At 44.0% G+C, this 21581-nt stretch overlaps 1 protein-coding gene across 1 annotated transcript in view; it reads left to right on the top strand.

Annotated features, from left to right (window-relative positions):
• The first annotated feature begins 1770 nt into the window (after window positions 1-1770).
• The window catches only part of LOC121661321 (bifunctional heparan sulfate N-deacetylase/N-sulfotransferase 4), a 70397-nt gene continuing 50586 nt past the window's right edge, over window positions 1771-21581 (top strand). Inside the window, exons 1-2 of the mRNA XM_042021361.1 lie at window positions 1771-2499; window positions 15970-17207. Of these exons, the coding sequence (XP_041877295.1) occupies window positions 16227-17207 (981 nt within the window). The 5' untranslated portion in view covers window positions 1771-2499; window positions 15970-16226. The remainder of the gene's footprint in view (window positions 2500-15969; window positions 17208-21581) is intronic.

Below are 21581 nucleotides of genomic sequence, written 5' to 3'. Positions count from 1 at the left end.
GGTAACTTGGGTGCATTTGTGACCGAGCTGGAAGAGTTCAGTTCTCTCTACTACCCAAAGGAGAGGGAAGTGAAAATTCAAACTGTACTCTTTTTTCCCAAGGGTTGGTGTGCTCTTTCTGTTACACAGAGTTGGAGCCGTTCTGCCAACTGATTCCCACACATTTCTCATGAGGGCAGACCCTGGCACAGTGACTCTCCTGATCCTGCACTTAAAATGAATCACCAGCAGAGCAAACAGCTATGGAGGCAGCATGGATCCACAGCCCTGCTCCTTCATGTTGAATTCATCCAGCGTGGTAGGGCTTAAGCCAAGGATTTCACTTCAAAGAGTGACTTTAGCATCTGAATTAAAACACACTCTCAACAGTTCGTGCAACCACTTGGCTGCTGGCTCACCCAGGTGGCTTCCAAGGGGCAGAGCGCTGCTCCCGCCACATCTGGAGCAGCACAGCTGTCCTGCAGCCAAACCCTCCCGCTCGCAGGCGCCTCTCCAGTGCTCCAAGTGCAGCCAGGAGCCAAGGATAGGAGTACAAAGAGCAACAAACAACTGGACTTTTTCTTTTCATACCATCAGATTAGCAATAGGAAGTTCTGGCAATTTTTGGACAAGCTGCACCAGAAGTTTGGCTTTTTAAGTTTATAGCCTGACTGAAGCTCTGATGTTCGCACAGGATGCAAGGAGGCACCTGCCCATCACCCAGCTGCAGTGGGATCCACACACCCAACATTCACAAGAGTCCTTGGAAAATAAATCCCAAATCCAGAGCTGGCCATAGGTGCAAGGCATTTTTAAAAGATCTCCCAACAAGAGCTTTGTAATTAGGAATTGCCAGAAATTACTCAGACATACTTTGAATTTTAATTTTCCCTCAGTTTCTAATTTAGCCAGAAGGAATCAATTAGTCCCCAGTTAGGAATCTCTACCATCTTTAAAACTTGGATGTTCACAGAGAGCAAATAGCTCTTCATGTAGAAGGTCCCAGCTGAAGGATTTAAGTGGTGAACTGCATGGAACACCATTTATTTACACTGTTTTGGAAACACAAAAGGTTGAGCTGACCCTCCTATGATTCAAATCTGAGTTTACAGCGTCATTCATCATCTCAGAATGGGTTTGTTCCAGTCTCCTTGAACAAAACTATTTTCTCCTCACATTTGCTGCACAGAATTGGCTGAATTTCAATTCCAAGGTGTATTGTATGAAGAACGGTTTTGGAGTGAAAGATGTCAAACTGGCAAAAATTGAAAACTAGATTGAAATGAAATCTAATTCTTTTAATATAGAAAGTGTTTAGTTTTGCCTCTGTAATATAATTTAAAGTCACATAGCAATCGTGTTTCTTGGCTATGGAGGTAGGTTTCGTCTCTAGCTGGATGAAATAAAGGATTTTAATAAGAAATTATGCAACGAATAAGTGGAACTTGTGTCACATACAGCAAGAAAATACTTTTCACCTCTGAGCACCGAATATTTGCTGGTGCCAGGGAGATCATTTGTAACAAACTTGCTGGGTGACCCCTGCTTGGTTTTGGTCGTGCGCTAAAACCCACCTTTTATTGTAGCAGGTAATCTTATCAATGACCTAACAAGAGTAGGGACCAAAAAGTCTCCCAGTGCTGTGATTCTGTTGAGCCTCCTCTAGCATCTGGAAATGGTGAGGGGTGATGAGGGGGGACTGGGAGCACGAGCATCCTCCTGTCAGAAAAATGAGTCTTTCAACTTTTCCTTTCTCCTAGGCTTTCCGCTGCAGAGTCCAGGTGTAAAATCAGGAGCTGGAAGTGGCACTTCCCTCCCGCATTTTGGGCGGGCAGGAGGGGAGGTGGTCCAGCCGCACAATGACAGATTATGCAAATCCTCGCGGAGCATGGAATCAATCAGGGCGGTGGGAGAGGAATGCAGCTCATCTCCGAATTAGCCTCCGCCGTGGCTTCCTCGCGAAGCGTCCCCCGCCTCGGCCGGAATGACATCAGAGCAGCTCCGAGTCCTTGAAAGTCTGCGGGTTGATTAGCGGGAGGAATCGGCCGCTTCTGCCAATCACAGCCCCGCGAAGCCGCCTCGCTACTCCGGGAGATCCGCGGGAGAGGGTGGCTGACTCCGGTACACGGGAGCGCGGCGCGGCGCCGGCGGCAGGACCGCGAGCAGCTGCTCTTCGGGCGATTCAATAGTTCTCGCAGCCTTTCTGCTGGAGCCTGGCGGCTCCCCGGCGTAATCCCCGTGTCCAAGAAGGACGCTGCATTTTGAACGGTGTGCTGAGCAGAGGTTTGAATCATTCCAGCTGGCTGCTCGCTCTGAAAAGGACAGGCTGGGTATAAATGAGATGTGACTGTGCCGGTAGAGTTCAGTGGCTGGGGCTGGAGCAAGAGGAGCCTTCCTGGGATGCTGCTCAGACAGCTGCTGGCAATTGAAAACTCTCCTTAGTTTACCTGGAGCCCTATGAAGAGCTTTGAATAGCAGATGTCTCTTCGCTGCACACTAGGAAGAGAAATCCTTCTCTAGGTAAGCTATTGTTCAGCTTCTGAACCTCTTCTTCTGGGCATACATTCATACAGCCACATAGACAGTGCCTGTACTCAGGGCAGGTATAAATATCCACCAAGTGTGGATATTTTTGAGTGTGTCAAATGATCTGCCTGGAACCTATGCATAGTAAGTACTTCCGAAAGCTGCCTAGAGGCTGGCATTCCAAGGATTATTCGGAAGTTTGAGATAGTCTTTGCCACATTTGCATGCAAGTGCCCCCATGTAAAGGGATGTGCACCCTCCGATGGAAACAGCTGTCTGCCTAAATATGTGAAAGACCACAGAAGGTAGAGCATGGGAAGTTATGTGAGGGGGAAAGGAGGATACAGTTGCTTCTTCAGTCTACTCCACATCCTTTGCTTTTATTTGCTACCGTCTAACAAAGTTCAGCAGAACTACTGTACTAAAATGATATGGTGGAAGCTTTCCATGGAGATATATTAAATATGCACTATTTAAAGTAAGAGTAACTGTACTGTGAGGAAGCCAAAACCTACAGATCTGCTCTCTTCCAGCAGTTTGATAGCAAACAACATCTGTCAGCAACATTTTTTTTTAAACAGCATGATCATCCATAGAGTGGAAGCAAGGATTGTTAGAGGTAGTAAGAGGTAAATGAAGAAATCAGTGTGTGCTCTTCAGATCCTACAGAGCCGGAGTCTCCAGCAGCAGCCCAGCATTTTTATCCTACAGCTGGCACAGAGGCTCCAAGTCACTGCTGCTGGGAATGAACACTCACAGGAAAATGCTTAGAGGTGAAGAAGTCTCTTCCTACAAGCACTGCACTGTTGTAACCACACATGCCTACGAAACCCCACACTCATGAAGTTCCCTTTTCCCCAGAGAATTTATCAGGCCATTTTTTACTAACTTCTGCAGCTCTCATTCACATTGCTTGAAGCCTCCCTCCCTCCCTCCATGTGAATAAATGCTGCAGAATCTGGCCTACCCCCTGTAGCAAGTTACTCTACCTTTCCTAGCTTCGAATGTTATCAGAGAACAAGATAAAAAGAGAAGTAACTCATTTTCACCCCATTTCTTCAGTAGTTTTAATCGTGATCCTCCTGCCATAAATGTTCAGCCTGTGGAAGGACAGCAGGATCTCCTTGTTCATAAAGTTTCAATAGTTGGCAACGTTTCCAGGTGCTCCCATCTTGCCCCATCCTGTCTGTACACTTTCCCCATGTACATTTTCCCCTCCACCAAGCTGCACTGTCTGACTTGCTTTCGGAAATGCTGCTCTAAAGGAGGGGCTGGGGGTGGGGTGTGAACTGCCAAGTTGCATTTCACTAAGAAAATTCTTGACTTCGAGTTTTCTCCTGAATCTTATCAATTCAGATAATATGATCTGCTCAATTGGGTTAGATGTTCCTAATGACATTGCTCTGTGCAGAAGTTTAAGACTGTCTATTAGGTTTTGTGCCATTTCCCCAGAACTTGGCCGGGTTTTTTTGATTCATAATAGATGCCTAATGTCTGAAAGCCTCAGAATTGAAAGCAGGAGTATCTTAATGTCTTGTTGACACCACTCTCTTCTGTGAGGCTGGAGAAGTGCTCCTCTAACTTGCATTGTTTCAGAGTGAATGAAATTCAAAGGGTTGCAGTTAAGCAGAGAGTAGGATGCTTCAGTGACTGACCACTTACACACACACACATATATATATTCCCCCACATATAAATCCCTTTCAGCCTGAACACCCTGTTAACTCACACCATTAAGTTCTGGAAGTCCTATGAAACATTATGGGTGTTAAGGGGTTGTGATACCTGTTCTATCACTCTTTGTAATGGCCGTGATCAGACTTAGCACCATGCAGGGATCACGAGCTGCTCTAGAGTTCAACTATCATATTCAGTATGAGTGGGATAAAAATATGCTAATAGTAAAGATGGGGTTTTTTAAGGTTTGCAGTACAGGAATTATCCTAGCAGTATAATGAGATACTTCAAGGAAAATGTGGCCATATATTGCAGACCCATGGCAATACTGAGCACAGAAAATGCTGATGAGTTACTATTAGTTGTGACTATGAGCTTTCAGTTAGATAAAAAAAAATTGCATGTAACTATATGTCCCCAGAAAAAGATTCCTCATTTTTCTACAAGCAATAAAGGCAAGCATATAATGAACTTTAAAAAAAAAAAAAAAAATTTTGTTCCAAATCATTCTAATTTAGCCCACGAACAATTTTGCTTTGATTGCCTCTATGACCACAGGGCTGGCTGAGCTTCAGCTGTATGCAAACACTGCTGTTTGCTTCCATCAAGTGTTTGGCCTTGCAAAGCTTCCATAATCAGAGAATCTAAGAACAGTTTGGGTTGGGAGGGACCTTAAAAAGTATCTAATTCCAACCCTTTTTCTGCAGCTTTATAGGTGCATCCAGAAACTGCTTTCCGTACCCACAAAATTGGCTTTTCTGAACAAATCAACCCCTGGGCTAAGAGCAGCAAAGCATTGCAAGCTAGGGCCTGGATGGCTGAAGGAAACCTGGAATTGTGCAGAAAGCTGGACTTTGCCTGGGGAGTCATTTCAGGAACAGGGCACTGAGCTTAAGGTGAGCCAAGGGCTCTCCACGCTTTTCAAGGTGAGGGGAGCCTAGGTTGAAACCATTTCCAAGTGTTAAGGAGTACAGTGTGAGGTGGCAATTACCAGATCCCTTGTTCTCAGGCCTGGGATGCAGTTGAGGACCATTAGAGCAGGTTGAGGGGCTGGACTCTCAGGGAGAAGGAGGGTCTCTGTGTTGGAAATTGGGTGGAGTGTCAGAGTCCTGTCTCCCATTTTGAGACAGCCTGAAGAATGCCCATGTCACTGCAACAAGTCTCTTTCTCCCATTGAGATGTTAAAGCAAGGCCCCTCATGAAGGTAAGCCACCCAGAAGAGTGCTAGATAGAAATTCAGAATCAATTCTCCATCTGTGTCAACATGTAAATTAGGAAAATGGAGCTATTAAAAGCGTCGGGTGCTGGAAGAAAATGAAAATCATACACGTCAATCCCAAACATTTATTACAACTACTGTCAGGAATAATTACAATGGAATCGGAATTTCTTCTGAAATTAACAGTTGCCATAGAAAAGTAATAATATTTTACCTAAACAGCGCTGCCACCAGAATTACACGGCAACAGCACACCAGTGTAGAGACCATGTCGGTATTTGATGAGGAAAACACATTGGCACCAGAAGCCATGGATGGCCATTTAAACTCAATTCTGAAAGGAACAGAGATGTATTTAAACCTATTTCCTTCCCTCTGGCTACAGAAGGGGTCACAACTGCTCTCCCCAAGTGGAGGCAGAGGGAAAAAATTCATCTTCCATCCTTGTCTGCAAGGGTGGGTTTACAGAGCCAGAGCAAATACAGAAGTAGAAGCCAAGGTAGGGTGGGTTTCCTTCAAGAGGAAGGAAGCAAAAATGAAGGGATTCCCTCTTTTTCCTTAGAAGCTGCTGAAATAAGAACTGTCCTTGGCTTACTTAGCCTGGCCAAGGGAGATCAGGCTGATGCCCCCCACAGCTACAGACTTTTACTAATGGCTGGGTTTTCATCCCCCATGTGTAAATATCATTACCAGACACAAACAGCAGAGAGAATAATGTGGACGGGCTCTTCCCTGAGCAGAGCTCTGCACGAAACCTCCCCTCCTGAAGGGCTGTCCACAGCTACTTATTCCAGCCCGCTCTCTGCCAGGCTCCAGTGAAGGGATTGCATTTAGCTTTTAGTGTATAAATAAGTGTTCTGATAAATAATTAATAGTAGCTGCTGGCCGTAAAAGAGGCGGCTGCTTGGAAAGTTAAAACAGTCTGTCATGAAATATGCACCCACCTCTGTGTTCTACTTTCAGGGGATGTTTTAGCCAACATCTTGTCCTTTTGCATGGGACCATATTGTGCAAAGAGGAGGCCAGAGCTCAAGTTCCAGACCCTCAGGGTATTCTTGAATTTTTTCTCTCTCACTGGGATATAGACGGCCCCCTAAACCCCCAGAGGAGAGGGTAGGCGGTCAGTGATTCGCAGAGAAGTTTCTGGAAAGGAGAGGAAAGTGCAGTGTTCTAGGCTTCTGGGTAAGATACAGAAATTAGACTTACTGATCACATTTGATTTTAAAGCCCTCATAGCTTCTTGGGTTTTTTTAGTTTAAACCAAAGCAGGGCCATCTGCTGGACTGCCTGCACTCTACCCACCTAAATAGCTGGAATAACTACAGGGCATTTTTATTTATTACTACTGTCTAGACTGTATTTGGATTGCAATTTTAAATGGCTTCACTATTCTACCCCCATACAGTCATGGGGTTTAGGGTGGAACTGTGCCTCAGCAGCCTGGTGAATGAATCACCTGCAGAAGGGCATGGTACTATTATTTGTACCTGAAAAATCACAGTTAAAGAGAATTTGGTGATATGCAATGCCCACATGGCAAGCAAAATGAGCCATGCATGCCTCAAAACACCTGACAGACTCCCATCAGACTAATTTTCAATCAGCCTTGGAGCAAGCTCCATGTGCCTGCATCAGTCATTCTGCATACTCAGATTTTTAACTGAAGGACCTCCTAAAAGGCTTTCTTCTCCATGGAAAAAAATATTTGTGTTCAGGCAGAAAATTAAGTCTCTATGTATATATTATCTAAAACTGAGCTTTATGGATTACAACATATGGTGTCAAATGATGAGACATTATTTTGTAAGCCCCTTCCATAACCCAGAAAGCCAGGCTGGATTTTCTCTTCCACAATACACTCTGGAGATTCTTACTGAAAACCAAGTAGAGTTATGCACTCAGCCCCCAGGAGAGGACAGGAATGTAAAGGCAATTCCAGCCTGATTCAGGGGCAGTATGTTCAGAAAGACTGACAACCATTTGGATTTTTTTTATTCCGCACTCTACCCCTTCAACAATAAGTTAATGCCTCAGTAGTTCAATAAACAGAGATTTTTCACGAAAGCAAGAGGTTAATCAAAGCCTCTCTATTCCATCACAGAGCTCTAATGGTATTAGTTCTAGTTCCAGTCTCTGAGCTCAGCGTGACTCAACAAAAAATCCCCTGAATTCCCAAGTAGGACTGTTATCCTACTAGTGGCATTTCCAAACTGAACTTTATCTAGATAAAACAAAGCATAGATCTTTCAAAAGGAAACATTTGTTTATATTTTGAACCAAGAGCAAAACAGTATCTATAGGTCACAGATGACACACCAGAAATCTCTAAAGAGATCTTTCATTTGGCTGACAAAGTGGCTTCTCTCAGAGAAACCCCATAAAACAGTGGCAGAAATAAACACAAAGGAATTTAGCCAGGGTACAAAGAATAAGAAGAAAAAGGAAGCAAGCACAGCAAACACATTTGCCTGCACATGAAAGTATGAATTTTGCACTAGCTTTCCCAAAAGCATGCTTTGCAATATCCATGCTATACACATCTGAACCAAACATGAATCACCTTAGAACATTTTACAGCTAATGCCCATGTAAAGGTAGAAAAGACTAATATTCCCTCAACAAAGACAGGAAAAATGAAATGCTGAAAAAAATCAGTGGCCTCCAGAGGGCCAAACATGATGGTGGCAGAGACAGAAATCAAAGATTCTACTCCCTGCCTTATCTTCTCACCGTAAAGCATTTTTTCTCTTGACAGACAAACAGCATCCCTCCAGTCATTTCAAGGTAAGAATTTGAATTTGTGTTAATAATCTCGCATAAAACTTCCTCTGGCTTGTCTGCAATACTTAAATACCTTAAAATGAAAGTCTCTTGGGTATTGTAGTATTTTTGTTACATGACCAAATTTCTCTGTCTAGATTAGTTTTACTGACAGCAGCAATATGTGCAGCCATAACTGGTCCCCACAAAAAGCTCATCTTGCCTGTAAAGAACTGGTACTAAGACTCAAAATTTTCTTAAAGAACTGCCTAGAACCTAGTCTAGACCTAAGACTAGGAACAGACAGGAGAAGTATTATAAACTTCCTGCTCCTGAATTGCCATGCAATAAAAGCAGTGATAAATGCAAGTATTTATGAGCAAGGTGGAAGCGACTGAATTTTCCCCTTTAGAAGCTGTTTGAAAGTCCAAGAAGCGCACACAAAAAAAAGAGGAGGCACGCGTGGAGGGTCACCCTGGCTTCACTCACTCCCTGCTTCACTTCGCTTGAAAGCCACTACTTGCCAAGCCCTGCCAGGCTGTCACCAGCACTGGTGGCTTGGATGGTGCTACAGCCCACACATCTGCTCTGACCAGAAATTGGTGGGACCAAACTCTGTGTATTCTCCCTCTTTTTCTTCCAAATCCTCTCAAAGATAACAAGACCCTTCAGCCAGTGAGGAGAAAGATGGGGAAATGGGACTCCAGCAGAAATTACTTAAAGAATAAATAAAGGGAAGCCATTATAATGAGAATCTAATGTATACAGAGCTTGGAAACTCTGACTGGCTGGAACCGGGCTTGAGCAAACTCAGAATAAACCTCTGTTTAAATTTCATGTGGCAAACGTGCTGTACTAAAGATTTAAGTACAAAGTCTTTGTTATCTGGGTTTAAATAGACTTCCTGTGCAGTAGCAATAGATCATTACTATGTGACAGCAGTAGTCCCTCTGAAATAAGTTAGTGGCCTCCTTTTAATTCCTAGCACAGATGTGACCACATCTGACTTTCTCACAAATAGTCCCTGTGACAGGATACAGACGGCACAAAACATGTTATTCAGTGAAATATATTGGCAGTGGTATAAGAGTGGACACGTTTTAATTATCTCACATGGTGGCAAACCTTTTTAGCTCCCAGAAATGCAATAGGACAACAGAAAGCATGGGAAACAATTAAAAGAATTGTTAACAATTTAAAGAATCTACTAAAAAGAATCATAGTGACCAAATAGTTTAGCTTCTAACAGGCTATCCCAGAGCCTAGGGCTGTATCTCTTTTTTTGTGTAAGAAACCTCCAAAAAGTTTTAATAATCATCCACTAAATCTGTAATCCTTGGTTAATTTTCAAAATCAATACAGAAAATCTGCAGTTATTTGGTTGCTAATAGAACTACAAAAATGGGTTTTAGCAATTTTTTTTTAATGGCTTAGCTTGTCTATCCAATCAAACCGCATGTACAGAGCTTGGCTACTACATTGATTGACTTTAAGGAGTCCTACTTAGGGAGCCATTCTATTGCACAAATGTTGTCTCTCAGCTGAGTTCACAACACAAATCATTCTATTGGAACTGGAAAGCTAATTGACAGCCGTATGAAAGTGGAAAACAGTACCAGAATAGAGGGACTGTAATAAAACATCTGATACAGCATCTCACAAAAGTTTTATTTGAAGAGTTAAATGAATTCAAATTGGCTTCCATTGAAGCATTAAACTATGAATTGAAAAGTGATGAAGAGCCATTAACCAAGCGAGAGCAGGAGATTTGTTGCATCAGGTCAGGGGGAATGTTTTGTAGGCTGCCTCAGAACACTGTGTAAAGCCTGCTTTTATTCCCCACCTTCATTCACAAGGACTGGGGCACTGACAGCGTGGTAGTTTCACCTGCACTCTCCATTAATCCCATCGGGAAAGCAAAGCAAGGACTCAGTCCTGCAGGTCACACACATCCCTGATCGCAGGCCCAACTCCCTGCCATGGCCTTTTGGCTCTGTCCTCATGGCCTTGGCAGTAAGCTGCTGACCTTCAGATCATCTCTCAACACCTTCTTTTCAGCCTTTTACTTTAATACACGTGCCATGAGGGTTGTGAACATCTGCTGAAGGGCATTACGCAAGAGCAAGGGGCTGTTGCTCCCAGCTCAGCCATGGGTCCCCAACTGACCTTGGGAAAGTCAGGCTTGTACCCATTAATGCTATTTAGCTTTTTGAATTTTTGGTGAGTTACTGGTGAAAAGTGGTAGATCTTAATACCATCACTCGTGCTAGATGGACACATTTATTAGAAACTGCATTAAGAAGGTACTTTAAAAATTATATTAAGTCTGGCCACGGAATTTAAGGTATTTTGCCTGATGACATCAAAATATTATATATATGGTGATAATTTTGGTATCACCGCACAACATCTGGAGCTGCTCAGAGGGTGAGTGTGGTCACTAACACCTACCTGTTGTGATGGTGACTAGAGCCACTGTGTCAAGAAACAAGAAATACTTACATAGATTCTCTCTTGCATGGCTCTCATCAGGCCATACCTAAATTACTGATTTCCAGGAGCTTCCATGCCTGACACTCCAGAGAAACCACCAGTCAGCAATTTCTGAGGAGCTATTACAACTACTCGTTATGTTCAGAAGTACTGATGCGTTAGAGATCCATAAATTGTGCCATTTGGAGGAAGCCTCAGTGAAATACCCCAGATGGATATTTAGGGGGTTTTCTGGGTGGTCCAAATGACCGTGGGGCTGTTGGAAGTTAATGGGTCGGAAGAAGGAAGCATTGAGGCTGAACATCAGGCAACACTCAGCAGAAGTGTGGTCTGGTTAAGTCTTAAAGCACATTTCTGCTAGGAGCTAAGCAACATGAAGTGTCACATGTGGGCTGGGGAACCAAAGGATGTGCATATGCATAGGTGTACACTTGTGTGAGAATATTCCGGTGTGTAAAACTCATCTCCAAATCACCCTCCGGCCACTGCTCCACGAGGGAGCCTTTTCACCAGTTCCTGAAATCATCTGGAAAAGTTTAAAGCCAAAGAGAAACAGAAGTCAGCAGGGTCAAACAGCTCCCTTCCAAGTATTGTTTCACGCTAAAATCACACCAGCTTTCATCAAATGCACAAGTTGAAGTATTTCAAACTCTTTGCTTTATATTCATTGATTATCGACTTCACCCTCTGGCATCATTTAGCTTTCTGAAATCACACAAGATTACATGTGCACTATAGACTTGATCAAATGGCTGAAAATACCGAAAAATTGGGGATTAATTTACACATGATTAGTCATTGAAAAGAAACAAAAGAGGTGAAAGTGCTGAGCAGCCTTTCCACTCAGAAATTATAAAATAGAAGTCAGAAGGTCTGCAATAGCCTTTATCAGCTGAGAGGCTGGCCTTATCCTAGGTAAAGAGTTTTCTAACACCTTGTGATGAGCTATGAGAAGCTGGTACCAACATCTCAAGCAAAGCCACATTTACAAACACAAAGCACATTGCAGCTTTGTTAAGTTTGGAAAAGAAAAAACCAGTTACTTTCAAAGAGGATCTAAGTTTTGTGAGCTCAGTCCAAAAATCTCCTGGAAACTTTTGTGAGAGTGAGAAAAGAAAAGTGCTCTTTTTTCTTTCTGCAGTGAATAGAAACGCTGAATTTTTGCTAATGGTCACCAGGAGTCATTTATCACTCAAATCAGTTTGCTTGTTTCTGTAATGAATGAGGAGTCACATGCAAGGAGCAGCAAGGCAGGTACCATGATTCATTGGGCTGCTAGTAAATGACAGGAGTCATACAAGCTTAGAAAGGAAAGAAAAGAGGAAAGGCTTTACATTAGGTTTTTAGCCTAAAGGGGAGTTTTATATATAGACAATAAAGACATTCTGACTTCTGATTTATTCTGGAGTAAGGAAGGGAAAGCTCTGTCCTGCCTCCAGGTGAATTACTCCCAGCAGTGCACTCTGGTGCAGACAGGAGATTAGCAATGGCCACACTGCTGGGGAACAACGAGGGTCCTGCTCCTCTGCTCGGCACTGTCAGCACTGGCACGCTCTGAACTCGCTGCAGACGTGAAGTCCATTAGCTCCATCCTCAGGGTGAATGAACACATGTGATGGCTTAATAGCAATACTTCTACTTTCCATAAGCTGAAGTAGCTCAGAGACCCTTTGCCTACCTATGATCAGAGGTAAGAGGAGCTCCCCAAGCCCACACACCAAGTCTGCCTGTTCAGGCACCAAGCCCTGGGGAAAGCTGTGCCCGTGGGAGCTGGCCCACGAGGGAGCCAGCTTTAATTCCTGATGCACAGTTAACACATGGCATTAATAAGGGGCTGTTTCTCTTCGCTGTCGTGCTATCAGTTTTAAATAGTCAAGTCTTAATCTCCCAATCAATCATCTTCAAAATCAGCACACTTTAGTCATCAATCAAATGCATTTCTGCGGGCAAGCAGGAAGTGTTATTTAGCAAGGAGGCAGCAATTTTTAAACCTCCATTTTTCTTCAGCTGCCTGAATTAAAGAAAAATTAAGAGTCCCTGCAGATGTCTCTGACATCACAACAGAGTTGTACTGCAGAGTTCTGCTCTTGCTGGGGAAAGGCCCCACATTGAGTAAACCAGCTGAACAGACCAGCTCTGGAAGAAAGTAACCTTGATTCCTTGACCAAATGTGCCCAACTTTGGGCTTTACCCCCTTGAACTCAGTGAATGCTCAGCAGTGACCACAGGAACACAGGACCCTCAAACACCGGTTTCCAAAATGAAACTCCATTAGTAACACTAATTATGAAATATGGCCTATTTCCATGTTTTTCAAATTAATCTAGCACAGGAACTCTCCGAAGATAGTTGAATTTTGGAGGGAATATAAAGCTCTTGAACTTTAAGGGGGAGAGTTTCAAAGGCACAAATGGCACTTAACTTCCAATTATGCCTTGGAAAAAGTCCCACTAATGGCTAATATAGCTGATTTACTTTCATAACCTTTAATTACTTCACACCATTCTTTTTTTTACTGAACAGTATAATCAGTTCAAGAGAGCAGTTCAAACACAATGTGCAGACTAAAAAAGATCTGCTCCAATGCCGGGTTTCCTTATGCAAGTTTAAATTCTTTACCAATTCAGTATATTTAGAGATCGCAATAAGTGGGCATGCTTGCATTTGGTTATAACATCTGCATACAACAGATAGTAGTTAGCATTAAATCTGATAATTAGTATTTTATCTGGATCAGATTTTACCAGTGTTATTTGGAGGAAATAGTTAGGGATGAAGACCATAGTTTCGTTTTGGCTGGTATAAAGTATGGGGATTCTCCTATTTTAATAATACAAGCTATAATGTCCGTGAAGTTTACTGTTTTGACAGCTTGCAATACCGGTACCCAGGACATCCAGCAAGACCAAACACTGAGGGGGAAATATGCAATTTTAGATCTCCTCACATGCTATTCCCTTGTGCCACAGGTGGAGGCTGAAACATTGGCTAAGCAATCCAGGGTGATCTAGCGGCACATTTCTTAGAGCAGAAGTCCTGGGTTTTATTTAATTTTAAACATAAGAGTCTTAATTAAGGTGTTTTACGTTCCCTGGGGATTTTCGATGCCTTCTGGCGGGAGCGTGGCCGCAGGCAGGGCTGTGTGCTGGGGAGCGCGGGGAGAGCAGGTGCTGCCTCGCAAAAGCAAGAAGCGATTGCCCTCTAGTGCCCAAAGCAAGCCGAGGCTGCACAGTCCGAGGAAGGGAAGTTCAAGATTTTTCCAAGTTACGTGCCTGTCTCGTGCTGACCGAGCAAGCCTTTTGCAATCAGCTGTTTGGGGGGGACACATCACCCAACCCTGAAGGCTGCCCCTCCCGCGGAGAGCAGGAGTCCTGATCTGATAAGCCCTCGGAGTCGGGCTGAGTGACTCATCAATGTCACCCAAACTCCAACACCGGCTCGCAGAGGATGCTTCACTTGATCCAGTGTTATCTTTTGAGGAAATCTTAATTGGAGGTTTAATAAGAAGTGAAATCCCAGCAAGCAGACAACGGCAGAACAAGGGAAGCACCAAAGCAGGGCAAGTACTCTTAAGATTATCAGGATGACTTCCATTTCCTAATGATAGCTGTGATTTCTTTTGTATTTCTTCTCTCGCACATAAGAAACGAGTAAATGCAGAAGAGGTTTATTATTACTATTTCTGTCCCCACTTCGTTCCCCTCTTGGCCAGTTGTGTGACACAGCAGGGTCACTGATGGAATAGCCCACTGTTGCAGTGGGGATACTGCAACACGCATATATCAAACCAGGAGTCCCGTGGAAAGGAAATATATATGGACAGACAGATTCTTGATAGCTGTTTCAGAGATGTTTATTTCTCCAGCCGCAAGGCCGGAGCTCTGCCCAGGAACTGTTCCAGTCACGGGACCAAGGGTCCTTCTGCCCGCGCAGGGAACACAAACCAACCAATGGGAACGAGGCTGAGCAGGGGCAGGGAAACCTCGTGTCTGTGCCCTCAGGGCCCCTCTCCCAGGGCTACACGGCGGGGGAGGGACCCCAACAGCCCACAATCCAGGGGTATCCATCTCCTAGCAAGCTTCCAGCTGAGGAAGGTAAATCAGATAAGAGCTTGAACCTGGCAGAGCCACAAATGGCCTCAGAAACAACTCCCTCTCTCTAAATGCTTCTTACAAGCATTTTCCAATTTTAGGTGCAAAGCTTAAGATGAATGAATAGTTTGCAGAACAAAAGTCAAAAGTGCAATCTGAGTTAATGGAGGAGGACACATCAACTGATAAGTATCTGCCTGGAAAAAGCATTTCTTCCCTGCAGTTCCAAAATCATTCATAGTTTACTGTCTCGCATTGTTCCAATAGACAAACAATATAAATAATTCAGAAAGATGTTAATTCCTACTTAAATCCATAGAGCAGCACAGGCTATTTATTTAGTTACCTTTAACTGCCTCTGAATCATACGGTTTACTGTTACCAATGGCAATTTTTCACCAATTTAGGCAGACCTGCCAGGAATTGCACAAGGGCTTCAGAGCAATGAGGTTTAAGCAGCTCGTACTTCATCCATACAGGGCCAGACCAGAGGCCCAGTGCTTTAGCTGGAGGTGTCATGGACCAGCACATGCACCAACTTGCCCACCTAGCACTAAAACAGCTCCCTTGAGGTACTTTTTCTGCTACATAGCACCTCCCATTCATCCCTGATGGAGGCAGAGCCATGCACAGCTGCAGCCTGCAGTTGTAGCAGCCTGCTCATTCACTTGGAATGTCCCCATAGAATCTTTATAGTTCCTAAAATGGACCATGAAGTACTGATTGCTCTGAGTGCAGAATGGAAAAGGGAAAGAAAGACCTACAAATCTTTCCTCAAACTCCTGTCCTGTCTTTCACTTTGCTCACATTAGTTTCCCAGTCCAACACAGAATTTATCACTTACGCAATTTGAATTTGACATGGAATGTGGTCCCATATTTTACAAAGATGCACTTCGTCCTAATTTTGCCCCTACAATCTTCCATTGCTCCCATTTCCAATAGCAACAATGCACGTTAGATGAGAAATGCTGATAAGTAGATGCACATCCTCAAAAAGCTATGTTCAGACTTCATTTCTGTACGCTAAGAACATGGGGGAGCTGTTTAATGCAGCTTACCTTAATGCACCGAGAAAGCAAGTGACACTGAGTGCTCCTCGAACTACTCAGAAACTTCCCTCTTTACTAAGATTACCAGTATCAATCACCGGCCTTATTAACGTGTGTTTTTAATTGCGTTATGGATTTTGTTTTACTTACTCTTCTTTTACTTCTTGTTGCAGATAATGTTAAGAGTCCTCTTCATTGATTATTGGCAGCTGCTGTGTTCTGAGAAAACCTCTTTCAATTTATCTTTCCGGATCCTTTGACTTCCCACTCCAACAGCTTTACAACCTCCCCGACAGCTTCATAAATGCACTGCAATGGTCACATGAACATCTTGGAAGGGGAACCTCCGCAACTCCTCATTCCTATGGCACTGTAGGAAGAGCACCCGGAAAAGTGGCAAGTCCAGCAGGAGCTGGAAGCCCTGCAAAAGATGAATCTCATCGGGAAGCTACGCAGAAGCTTCCGAACTCTGGTCATTCTCCTGGCCACCTTCTGCTTGGCAAGTATTGTCATCTCTGCCTATTTCCTCTACACTGGCTACAAGCAGGAAATGGCCCTTGTGGAAACCACTGGACAAGCAGAGTGCGAGGACCTCAAACTTCTGCCCTACAGGTCTGTGGAGCTGAGAACACCGAAGCCAATTGATCCCTCTAGAACTGATCCCACTGTGCTCCTGTTTGTGGAAAGCCAGTACTCCCAGCTGGGGCAAGACATCATAGCCATCCTTGAGTCCAGCAAGTTTCAGTACCACATGGTCATTGCACCAGCTAAGGGGGACATTCCCCCTCTCACAGACAATGGGAGAGGGAAGTACACCATTGTTATATATGAGAATATTTTAAAATACGTGTCCATGGACTCATGGAATAGAGAGCTTCTGGAAAAATACTGTGTGGAATACAGTGTTAGCATAATTGGTTTTCATAAAGCCAACGAGAACAGCTCCCCGAGTGTCAGAATGAAAGGGTTGCCATTACAGCTGTACAACAACGTGGCCCTCAGAGACTGCGTGGTAAACCCTCAGTCGCCCCTGCTGCGCATCACCAAAGCGCCCAGGGTGGAGAAGGGCCCCCTGCCTGGCGAGGACTGGACAGTGTTCCAGTTTAACCATTCCACCTACCAGCCCGTGCTTCTCACTGAGCTGCAGCCCACCAGGCCCACCCCCGCCACCCTGCCGAGGGCTGCTCTCTATGCAACCGTCATCCAAGACTTGGGCCTGCATGACGGCATCCAGAGAGTCCTCTTTGGAAACAACCTGACCTTCTGGCTCCACAAGCTCATCTTTATCGATGCCATCTCTTTCCTGTCGGGAAAGAAGCTCACGCTCTCCTTGGAGCGCTACATTCTCGTGGACATAGACGACATCTTTGTCGGGAAGGAGGGGACAAGGATGAACGTCAACGATGTGAAGGTAAGCGAGAACTGGGGGATACTATCCCAGACACGTGTATGTGCAAATGGGTGTTTAAAAAGAGACAAAGCTTGTAAAAGCTGAAAAGCTCCTTTTCCTAGTAAAGGCTGAAAGTACACAAGTGCAGGCAGCAGATACATAAACCACAACCTGAGATCAAAAGCCATTTTGCCCACGTACATACAGAGATGCACATATGACTGTGCATATGTAGGGGCGTACACATGTATGTTGCACATATATATGTATATATAAAAAATTCCTTTTAGAAGCCTTTTCCGTATTATTTCTCTCACTATTCCTGTGAAGTAGACAGAACAATACAAGATGGTTGCCTTTTTAAACATCACCATCACTGAATTTAAAAAGAACAAAAAGAGCAAAAGGAAAAAAAAGAGCCTGAAGAAGTTACAGCCCCGATGTGACTTCTACAAGTTAGCAGGATAATTTTCATTACCAGACTAGTAGGTAAGCATTTAAAGTTACCAGTGACAGGGTGGAACCACAGCATGCACTCGAGCAAGTGACATAACCATCTGATAGAGTGAAAGGCCCACTGACTACTCACTGGGGGCTCTTCTACCCTTATTTTCCTGATCTGTACTATCCAGGGACACCATTAAATTTTTTCAGAGTAATTTTCAAAGATGTGTGCAACTTGGAAAGAATAGACAGAACTCAACAGCATGACAGTTATTTCTTGTCATTTTCCACATGTGGGAATCATAGTCAGAGATTAATTGAATCCCTAAGCATGCAATATCACATTATCCAGCCCTTTATTCTGGAGGGTTTTTCCTGTAAATACCCAATGCTTTCAAGAACAATAAGCAAGCCTTTTGTTTTTAAAGGCAGATTTCTATTTAATTTCTAAACCCTTATTTCCATTCCTACAATTTCTATATTCATTTGCCTCCTCATCCAGACCACTGAGGTATCTAAATACCCAGCAAAAGCAGTAGTCTCACATACAATTGAAACAATTTTGCACATCAGAACACCTGGGGTAATTCTATTAGCCAAACCAAGCGTATGAATGCTCATCAGGGCTGATTCTGAGCACCAGGCACTCCAAGCGCCTGGTGTCTTTGAGATCTCAGCACTGTGCACAAGCTCAGTGATCAAGTGCTCTCTCTCTGGAAATATATGGGAAAATGCTCCGAGAAAGGGCTTGTACACAAGAGGAAATTAACTCAAAAGGCAATTGTGAAACAAGTTTTTCAGCAATAGCTTCCCGCCTGCGCATTTTTGAGAGCATCCTTCTGACGTGGTTTGCTCCACTAAGGAAGCCTGTTACTAGTCCGCAGCAGTTCAAGAGCCCCCATCACCAGCAGAGGACTGTCCACACAGAGACATTTGGAGATTCAGAGCAGAGTTCTCACCAGCATCATCTCATTATGCAGGAAAAAACCCCAGTCACCTCCATTATTATCCAACGTTGCTAGGCAAACCTTTCCACCTGTGCTTGGTACAGCAGCCAACAACATTGCTAGGCAAACCTTTCCACCTGTGCTTGGCACAGCAGCCATGTTTCCATGCTTGTTATAGGAGACACAGCAGAAAACTCCACATCCAGGGGCTACAGTAGGAGCTGGATGCTGTTAAAAGCATTCAGCATTATTTTTGTGTGCTGCACACATTTATCCATCTGAAAACCAACCAGTCCACACTGCTGAATATCTAGGCAATAGCAAGGAAAAACATCGGCTAGGATTGAGACCTTGTTAATTTTTTTTTTTCAAGCGATGCATGGTAAGCCTTCTTTTATTCATTATGCCTGAGCCAGGGTAGAAAGTGAAACTTTCATTCTTCCCACATTTCTCTAGGGCCAAATTAGCAGCCCGCTTTCATCATAAAAACACGAACAGCGCCACTCACAGGACAAATCCCCTCCTCACCTCACACAAGAAATCATGCCACAAACTAACCACGGGGAGAAATCGTCTGCAGGCACAGGCTCAGAACCAACCTTCCCCTCAAGCTCTCTTTCGGGGACAACAAAAAGTTTATCTCCCTTTTCAGGTGAATGTTTCACACATAAATCCACCCTGCAAGTTGAACACCCATAGATACTTTGTCCTCAGCATCATGGATTTCATTTTGAACCAGTTACCCAGCACGGATTTGTTCCTCAGGGTATTTCACAAACACTTGCTACACAAATCAGTCCGTTCCTACGGCCTGGACATTCCCAGAATACAGTAACCCACAGAACAGAATCCTGCTAATGAACATAGCACCGAAAGCAGAGTGCACTTTGGTTAGTTTACAGAAAAGGATAATTACAGCCAGTTAGAGAACAATCTCCCAAGTCACTGGGGGAAAGAGGCAATTAAGAACCAGCGGACCTGGCTTCACCCCATATGGCAGAGAAGCTCTGCTTGAGAGGCAAAAGTAACACCTACTCAGGAGGTTGGTATTTCAGTGATGGCAAAGCATTGCCCTGCCTTTGGGAGGAGTGGCTGTGGCTGCTCACAGAGGGTTCACTTTGCGGGGATACAGGGACTCTCTGCTAGGCTCTCCAAAGGTGCCATACACACCCAAATCCCTTGGGAATGCTTTAGTACCCAGCGAGTCTTCTGGTAACAATATTAGCATGTAACAATAATATACCGAGTAAACCCATGCCTGTGTAATTACTTCTGCAACCCAAATGTTTTTATTCCCTCACAAAGCTGTTTCTCAATTAGGTGCTACAGGGATATATACAGTTTTATAAAGGGTGGCATCAGCTACAGAAACAGAGATTAGAGAACAGGGTTATTATGGGCTCTGTTTACCACGGAAGATCTCCTAGTCCCTGGTGTTAGAAGAGTTGTGCAAGGTCATGTCTGGCTAAGTAATTAACAGGAACTGAGCAGAGCCACAGAAAGCTGTTTTTCCAAGCTTTGTCGAGATCTATCTTGAGCCTAGCAAGCCTCTGCAAATGAATTTCTCCATTTCCTGCCTGCCAATATATTATCTCAGTGCTTGATTTTAGAGGGCAAAAGAATTCATCAGTTCATTTGCAGAAACAGTGAATTTGTGTACTTATAAATGATACTGGTTCCCAGCCACCCAAGTCCAGTATCACTGGCATCAGTGATTTGGCAAAAAACTCCTGGAAATGTCTTGTTACGCTGTGTCTGGCAGTGCCATACAGAAAAAATACAAAGCTTTCACCTTTAGAGTTTGCTTTTAACTGAGCACAGAGAGGGCTGCATTATCCAAACAAGGAGTAAGAACTTGCTGAAGTATTTCTATTTTTTCTGTTGCCATAGTATGAGCTAGTACAATATTTACTCACCCAGGAAGAGCTCCACACAGCCACCAGGGCTTCTCCGTCACCTTTCACAAATACACGTTCTATTGTTAACTCAAAAGCCCTGCAAGAGCACAGTGCAAGCTAGGGCATTTACTCTTTAATAAATAAAAGAAATAAAAAAGCCCTCCAAATAAAGCAAAAGGCATTAGCCTTTCACTTTCTACCCTCCTCTTAGCTCTAGAATTTAGGCTGCAACACATGTTCTGGGTGGACTCGGGAACAACTTGTTTCGCTCTCTTCCCCCACTCTCTTTGCTGGAGCGGGTAAGATTATCAAGGACAAATTGCTTGTCCCAGCACCACCATTTCCCACAGCCCCTTTCTCTAAAAGTTGTATTTTCCCTTTCAGTAGTCCCTCTAATTGTCACTATAGGGGTGGGAGCATCCTTGGGCTTTCTGAGCTACTCTAAAACGATGGAGCTGTGCTTGGCCATGTCCTTTGTTGTGTTACTGCTGACTGCAGGCCTTCCTTCTCCTTGCAGCCTGTCTGCGTTCCCCTCTGAGCTCCAGCCCACTTCCTTCAGTGGAAATAAGAATCACATTAGTCGCTGACATCTCCTCACTGCCACAGTCTACACTTTGTCTTTGACCTTCGCCATCATTAAAATGCCTGGAACATGTAAAGCCTGTGATTTCTGGCTCATTTTAGTGTTTTAAAGCCAAGAATTCACATTGGAGCTGCATCTTTCCTGGTGATTCCAAATTAAAAAGTACTGGCACAGCAGGAAGCTGAGCTCAACCACTCAATCTCTCCAGCACAGGATTATCCCTGAATTTTGTGCAAGGACAACTGCTTTCAGGTGGAACAACTGGAAATGTCTGGGCCATATCGCCAGGCATGGCAGAATGGTCAGTCCTGAAATAAAACAGTCACCATGATACTCTTTTAATAGTAATAAGCCCCTGCCAGGAAAGTAACCGCACCCATGGCCAGTCTAGGGAGAAGCTGAGTCCAGGAGATGTGTGAGCACAGGAATCCAGAGGAGACAGCCAAGCATTAGTCACTACAGGCTGGGTGACACTTCTGTCACCTTCTAAAGCACTTGAGAGTGACAGTGAAGAACACAATGA

The sequence above is a fragment of the Corvus kubaryi genome, unplaced genomic scaffold (genome assembly GCF_017639235.1).
Source record: "Corvus kubaryi isolate FWS band 111438036 unplaced genomic scaffold, C.kubaryi_AGA036_p1.0 37135, whole genome shotgun sequence".
Lineage (NCBI taxonomy): Eukaryota > Metazoa > Chordata > Aves > Passeriformes > Corvidae > Corvus > Corvus kubaryi.
Note: the sequence above shows the minus strand (reverse complement) of the source record. Positions and strands in the feature narration are given on the sequence as shown.